Source organism: Bison bison, unplaced genomic scaffold, assembly GCF_000754665.1.
Source record: "Bison bison bison isolate TAMUID 2011002044 unplaced genomic scaffold, Bison_UMD1.0 scf7180017864030, whole genome shotgun sequence".
Lineage (NCBI taxonomy): Eukaryota > Metazoa > Chordata > Mammalia > Artiodactyla > Bovidae > Bison > Bison bison.
The window spans coordinates 5,058,883-5,067,008 of NW_011494602.1; the positions used below are offsets into that span (position 1 = coordinate 5,058,883).

At 37.9% G+C, this 8,126-nt stretch overlaps 1 protein-coding gene across 1 annotated transcript in view; it reads left to right on the top strand.

Annotated features, from left to right (window-relative positions):
* LOC104984492 (thioredoxin-related transmembrane protein 4-like) overlaps positions 1-8,126 on the top strand; it is a 69,069-nt gene that overhangs the window by 51,390 nt on the left and 9,553 nt on the right. Inside the window, 1 exon segment of the mRNA XM_010834236.1 lies at positions 4,177-4,278. Within this exon segment, the coding sequence (XP_010832538.1) occupies positions 4,177-4,278 (102 nt within the window).

Below are 8,126 nucleotides of genomic sequence, written 5' to 3' on the forward strand. Positions count from 1 at the left end.
AGACAGGGACGGGGGAGCCTGGTGGGCTGCCGTCTATGGGGTCGCACAGAGTCGGACACGACTGAAGCGACTTAGGAGCAGCAGCAGCATATCATATTAAAAAATAACTAGCATTTGTCTTCTTTTCCTATAGTTTCAGTTTCATTTGGTTTTTTTCTGATATTTTCTTTTATTGGTGAGAAGTTTATTCAAAGGTTGAGAATTTTGCATTGCAAACCAGGAACTGAGAGTAAGGATTCAGCCTATTGCAATATTTTGACACCAAATATATTTAGGAGTCATATATTTTGATAGCTATCTGAAAACCTTAAGACATATACTCTCTAAACCAACAGGATAATTATAATAGGTGTCAGGAATCTCCAAAAGCTTAGCAAAGAATCTGTTACAACTGCAGGTCAGGAGAGAATTTGTTCTGAGGGTTAAGAAGAGATTGGGAAATTTGTTCAGTCGTGTCTGACTCTTAGCAATCTCATGGACTGTAGAATACTGGAGTGGGTAGCCTTTCCCTTCTCCAGGGGATCTTCCCAACCAAGGGATCGAACCCAGGTCTCCAGCATTGCAGGAGGATTCTTTAACAGCTGAGCCACATGAGAAGCCCAAGAATACTGGAACCCCTTCTCCAGTGGATTGTCCTGACCCAGGAATCAAACTGAGGTCTCCTGCATTGCAGGAGAATTCTTTACCAACTGAACTATCAGGGAAGCCTTAAAAAGAGATTAGATGGAAGTTAATTGTGACCCTCACACATTGTTATAAAGTAGTTTTCTTTTCAAAGACAGTACCAGGGAAAATAAATAATTGTTCAAACTTCTGACAGCTTGAGAAGACTCTTGAGAGTCCCTTTTTAGACTGCAAGGAGATCCAACCAGTCCATTCTAAAGGAGATCAGTCCTGGGTGTTCTTTGGAAGGACTGATGCTAAAGCTTAAACTCCAGCATTTTGGCCACCTCATGCGAAGAGTTGACTCATTGGAAAAGACTCTGATGCTGGGAGGGATTGGAGGCAGGAGGAGAAGGGGACGACAGAGGATGAGATGGCTGGATGGCATCACCGACTCGATAGACGTGAGTCTGAGTGAACTCCGGGAGTTGGTGATGGACAGGGAGGCCTGGCGTGCTGCAATTCATGGGGTTGCAAAGAGTTGGACACGACTGAGCGACAGAACTGAACTGAACTGAACTGAACTTATAGCTTGAGTGATAACAAGGAGTTGCCATTTTTCATTATGTCATGCAAATGATTTCTGTGTGTGACATTTGGAGCACATGAAGGCCAGGAGTTGATGTTTTACCTCTGTAGGCACAGGGCACAGCCTTGGGCAGCATGGATGGATTCTGTGTGAATGCATTGGACTGCAGAGAAAAGGCTGTTTGAAGAGCAGAACATGATCCATCTCTGAATAACCAGTTAATATATTCTTATTAGTGACTGAGAAGTACAGTATATATGGTATATATATGTATATTTGGACTTTCCAGATTTTTTTTAAAAGAACAAAAAGTTTAATTTTATAAGAAATTGCAAAATTTGACACATAGCAATTGGATTTACATTCTATAAGGTCATTTTTCCCTAATATTAATACTGTAATTTTTTCTTTCTGGTTAGTGCCTACCTGGAATTGTTTTTTTCAACTTTCAACCTTTCTGTTATGTTTTGAGTGAATCTTATAAAAAGCTCCACCTCTGAACCTTGGACACATTATCCTGGCTCCATTCCTCAAATCCATCTGACCACTGGTTGGAATGTCCTCCTTTTTTTCTGCTGTAAACAGTGTCTTCATGTAGTCCTCTCATTCAGATCTGTTCATAGCTAAAAATTAGCTTTAATTCAGTCACTTATTACAAAAATATAATATTATAAGGTATTGGGCCCAGCAGGTGACATTTGCATGCATTTTAAGGAAATAATATGATGCTTCCTTGTAATGAGCACATATAATATTGACCTCGGGTCAATATTTTCCACAAGTGAAGAGTTACTTTGCCTGGCAAAGAAACACAGAAATCTAAAACTGAAATAGGTCGGTTTTAATCAGTTATTGCTTGGAAACATGTATACAGAAAACTTCATGTGCCTAGTACAGGAACCCTAATAGTCTTAAAGGTATTCTGAAACTGTTGTGGACTCAGACAAAGTATACGATAAAGATTTGTGGCTACAGTTTTGAAAACACAACTTGATTAATGAGGCTTTAGTAATTTTTTAGTAATCACCTAAAAAGACCACAAGATGGCAGAGTTTCTCTAAGAAGCTCAAGCAAATTCCTTAGAGTATGACAGTACAAGAAAATTGAAGTGGAACCTGTAAGAGGATGTTTTTGAATGCACTGAGAATATGACTTAATGCAGTGATTCAAAGGCACATCATTTACTGAATTCTAGAAAATAACTTAAAAAATTTCTTAAGCATTTCTTAAAGCATTTATTTTGCAAAAGGGCTTAAGACACTGTCCAGATGGACTTATAACTGGATGTGTTGTTATTCATTCCAACTATATGGGCAGATACTACTTATAAAGCAAGTTACAGAATTCATATGTCCATGGGTCAGCACATATGCACACTGGCTTTCCATGTCTTCTAATTCCTTGGCCCATTTCAGAGTTTAATTTTGATGATGACATTGAATAATCAAGACAAGCATAAATAAGCTATGTTCAATATGCCAAATTTCCTAGAGAACTGTACAATGCATCTTAAAACTTCCACTGAACAGAGTTTGAGCAAAACAACCTTTTATATCCTAAATATCTCTTTTGCCTACTTGGGCTGCAGAGTACTAGATTATTCTTAGATAGTTGCCCTGGCTGAAGATAGAGCAATGACCAGTGCCATCAACAGAAGACGGATGACAGTTTTATAAGTCAGGAGTTGTGTGCATTCCTGTGAATAGTTTAAGGATTTGCTAGTGTATTTTATTTATTCAATAAGTATTTATTGAACACTTTAATTACATGTGTCAGTATTTAAAAACTTGAGGAGTCTTTAGATGTGTCTCTATTGCTGAATAAACAATTGGAGAGAAGAGATCTCAGACTATTCTAGATCAGTTAACAATCTGTTTTGTTTATTCAAAATTAAGCCAGAAGCAGATATATTATCTAATTGTATTGACAGTTACAAACGAGAAGCCAGTGGGAGATACTTGAGTGACTTCAGTTTTGAGAACTATTTAAATAAAATCTTGGACTAGTTTTCATTAACCTCATCAGTTCTGAGCAAGTCATTCAGTCATTATTTCTGTTTGCTGGTGGCATTTAGTTTGGAGCCATTTCATTCTGTGCCCAGTAATTTTGTAGATAAACTATCTATAGACATAAAAATATCATAAAACTATTGGCTTTTTAGTGAATTTTTTTGAAGCTAAAGGGGCCTAAAATAGATGATTATAAAGCCGTCATGAGGCAACATGGATCCTTCAAGTCCATGTCTAAATGGGCTTTGATTCCACACTAGCAAGTTCCTATCTGTAATAACTGTATGATTTAGCATGTGATACTTCTAGCTCAGATCGTATCTCCTCACTCATTTTTTACTGTTCGAGTGAAAAATAGAGTCCCAGGGGATAGTAAACAAGAAGGAATGTGCACTTTCTTCAAAGGCTGATGATATCTTATTTGCTCATAATGAATTAAATGAAAAATGTCAATTTTATGGTGATTAGGAAATTTGTAAAGGATCGCTGGGTGTCGAGCAATAAGAATATGACTAGAAAAAGAAAGTATGGAAACATTTAAATGGTTGATGTTCCATAAGTAGTAATTTAGTTCTACTTAAAAATTGATTAAGGCCCAATTAAAAAAAAAGTTTAATTTTTTATGGATATCATATTATTAGTAATCATTAAGGTATATAAGTTTTTAGGGGATAGTGACCAAAAAAAAAATCTCGTGATGGAAGAAGGATAAACAATCCTACCAGAGTTCTGTTTGGTCATGAACTTCAAGGCAGTACAACTCTTACTAGATACGACCTTAATTTTTACTCTCAGATTCTCAGTGTTATAAAATCTGACTTGCTTTTGAAAAATAATATAGATGCATAATCTTTGTGGGAGCTCATATAAATAGAACTGTAGACATGAGTAAAGTGGTAAAGAGATTCAAACATTTTTAGTTCTCTTTATAAATATGTATTTTTTTTTTTTTTTACTTTTTTCTTCTGTTTACAGCATCTTCACAACTATTTCACAGTGACCCTTGGAGTTCCTGCTTGGTGTTCTTACTTCTTCTTTGTGATAGCCACCTTGATTTTTGGCCTCCTCATGGGTCTGGTAAGAGATAACGTGAATCTCTTGTCTTTAAAGCCAGTTGGTTTCATGCAAAACTAGAAAGCAGCCAAGAAAGAAAAAGCACATAAACAAACATCATTTTGTGTATAATCTAAGCAGTTAAATAACATTTGCTCGTATGATACTACTTTCAATGGAAATTTGAGATATAGTGGAAAATTCATTAAATTATTATCCCCCAATCCCCTCTCTTAAATATTCTGAAGATATGTGCCACCCAAAATATAGGCAGTGTTGAAGAGAGAAATAGAGACGTAACTTGAGTTGATAAGTTAGTTTCCAAGACAACTGAGTCAGCTGTGAATTCACACATTGCCTACTTGATTAGAACACTGTTGTGATAAGGCCAAAGCTGTGAATTTGTTCCTTGGATGAGCAAGATGATTTTTCCTATTTGTATCCTCAAATTGAAAATCTAAATGTAACCAGCTTATTATACTCCAGTTTTCCCAAGGTAGATTTTGTAAGATAATGTGGATTTAAAAAAAAATCACAATCATTGTTACATGAAAAAATGAGATGTAAACCATATCACTATGTCTTCTTTGGATTTGAAAATCCCTATCCATTAGGTATCTGTATACTTTCTTCCTAGAGTTTTAGATAGGGCTTGGAATAATTTTATACTTTATACTTAATTATGTGGGAAATGTAAATGCTTAAGTGTGTTTTTCTCTTGGTTATATATTTTTGAAATCTTTTTCTTTACCTACTCTTGATCAATTTGAGCTTTAAACTTGAGAAGTTCATAGAAGTTATTATACTATATACTAATCACATAGCTCTTAAACACTATATTATAGATAGGAATAATTGATGACTAAAAATTTATAGAAAAAGGATCACCCTTTAGGTAAGTTTGTTAGAGTCTGTCCTTACATTTTGTAATGTATTTCAGCTCTTTTTCACAGTCTTTTAAAAAATAAACTTAAGGAAAATGTTAGCAGTCACCTTTATAGCAAGCCATAACTTGGTGCTACAAAGTCATATTCCAGGGTGCCAAGAAGGCTTGCTTTTATTTTGCCATGAGTATGCTTAACTCATATATGGTTTGTATTTGTCATTTGACTGCTGATGTTAACTTCATGGATAGGGATAGAACTTAAGTGGTCCTGGGTAATTCAGTAGTCCTGGGTATGTTCCATTCTGCTGTATTGATCTTATTGCTAATTAACGTGTCCTTAGTCCTCTGGCCTAAAATAATTTGACTTTGGATATAACTTTGTGGATATCAATGTATTTCTCCCATCTGCAGTCTACTCTGGAGCTGCATGAGTGTGTGGCTTCTGTAGGAGAAACAATATGAGATCCTGGCTGATTCTGAGATGGAGTTATTCTGGATGTAGTTGAGTATGGGCCTATTGGAAGTGAAAGTGAAGTCGCTCAGTGGTGTCCGACTCTTTGTGTCCCCAAAGACTGTAGCCTACCAAGCTCCTCCGTCCATAGGATTTTCCAGGCAAGAATATTGGAGTGGGTTGCCATTTCCTTCTCCAGGAGACCTTCCCAACCCAGGGATTGAACCCAGGTCCTCCTGCATTATAGGCAGATGCTTACTGTCTGAGCCACCAGGGAAGCCCAAACATTGAAAACTCTTCTCACATAAATAGTTTAGAATTTTATTTTTGAGGTTGACTTTAAGTTGAAAAAGTCAGGCCTATCTGGGCCCTAAGTTTATTTGGAAACTGAGTCAAATTATCAGTGTAGGAAGGTTATTAGAGACTTGATCTGAAGAAGGGAGTTGATTCTAGACTATTCAAGTGACCAAGTGATACTGTTCCTTTAAAGAAGTTGGGAAGAGAACATTATTTAAGGAAATAATAATTCCAAAGCAGTAATAGACTCATACGTTTTCTATTAATACATTTCCGTAAAACAGCTAGCATGTATCTCTGCTCAACGTGCATTTTCTGTACCTCTAATGTGTGTTGAAAGTGACACAACAGCTAGAAGCTTTGCCTTCAGTGAGGTCTCAGGTTCACTGATCCCTATCACCTTTGCCTTTAACTGGGGACTGAAAGCAAGGCATGGGTGTCATCATGTGAAGCTTGATCTCCATGACCTCAAAGGGTCTCCTTCCTTCTGTGAGTCATCAGTTCAGTTCAGTTGCTCAGTCATGTCCGACTCTTTGCAACCCCATGGACTGCAGAACGCCAGGCCTCCCTGTCCATCACCAACTCCTGGAGTTTACTCAAACTCACGTCCATCGAGTTGGTGATCCATCCAACCATCTCATCCTCTGTCATCCCCTTCTCTTCCTGCCCTTAATCTTTCCCAGCTTCAAGGGATTTTCTAATGAGACAGTTCTTCGTGTCAGGTGGTGAAAGTATTGGAGTTTCAGCTTCAACATCAGTCCTTCTAATGAATATTCAGGATGATTTCCTTTAGGATGGACTGCTTTGATCTCCTTGCTGTCCAAGGGACTTCTCAAGAGTCTTCTCTAGCACCACAGTTCAAAAGCATCAATTCTTTGGTGCTCAGTTTTCTTTATAGTCCAACTCTTATGTCCATACATGACCACTGGAAAAACCATAGCTTTGACTAGAAGGACCTTTATCGGCAAAGTAATGTCTCTGCTTTTTAATATGCTGTCTAGGTTGGTCATAGCTTTTCTTCCAAGGAGTAAGCGTCTTTTAATTTCATGGCTGTAGGCACCATCTGCAGTGATTTTGGAGCCCAAGAAAATAAACTCTGTCACTGTTTCCATTGTTTCTCCATCTATTTGCCATGAAGTGATGGGACTGGATGCCATGATCTTTGTTTTCTGAATGTTGAGTTTCAAGCCAGCTTTTTCACTCTCTTCTTTCACTTTCATCAAGAGGCTCTTTAGTTCTTCTTTGCTTTCTGCCATAAGGGTGGTATCACCTGCATATCTGAGGTTATTGATATTTCTCCTGGCAATCTTGATTTCAGCTTGTGCTTCATCCAGCCCAACATTTTGTGTGATGTACTCTGCATGTAAGTTAAATAAGCAGGGTGACAATACACAGCCTTGACGTACTCCTTTCCCAATTTGGAGGCAGTCTGTTGTTCCATTTCCGATTCTAGCTGTTTCTTTACCTGTGTACTTGAGATTTCTCAGGATGCAGTTCAGGTGGTCTGGTATTCCCATCTCTTTAAGAATTTTCCACAGTTTATTGTGATACACACAGTCAAAGGCTTTGACGTAATTAATAAAGCAGAAGTAGATGTTTTTCTGGTATTTCCTTGCTTTTTCAGTGATCCAGTGGATGTTGGCAATTTGATCTCTGGTTCCTTTGCCTTTTCTAAATCCAGCTTGAACATCTGGAATTTCACATCTGGAACAGTACAGTTCCTGTACTGTTGAAGGCTGGCTTGGAGAATTTTGAGCATTACTTTGCTAGTGTGTGAGATGAGTGCAATTGTCTGGTAGTTTGAACATTCTTTGACATTACCTTTCTTTGAGATTGGAATGAAAACTGACCATTTCTAGTCCTGTGGCCACTGCTGAGTTTTCCAAGTTTGCTGGCATATTGAGTGGTTATCTGGGTCATGAAGATATTTTTTGTGTATCAGATCAGATCAGTCGCTCAGTCGTGTCCGACTCTTAGCGACCCCATGAATTGCAGCATGCCAGGCCTCCCTGTCCATCACCAACTCCCAGAGTTCACTGAGACTCACGTCCATTGAGTCAGTGATGCCATCCAGCCATCTCATCCTCTGTCGTCCCCTTCTGCTCTTGCCCCTAATCCCTCCCAGCATCAGAATCTTTTCCAATGAGTCAACTCTTTGCATGAGGTGGCCAAAGTACTGGAGTTTCAGCTTTAGCATCATTCCTTCCAAAGAAATCCCAGGGTTGATCTCCTTTAGAA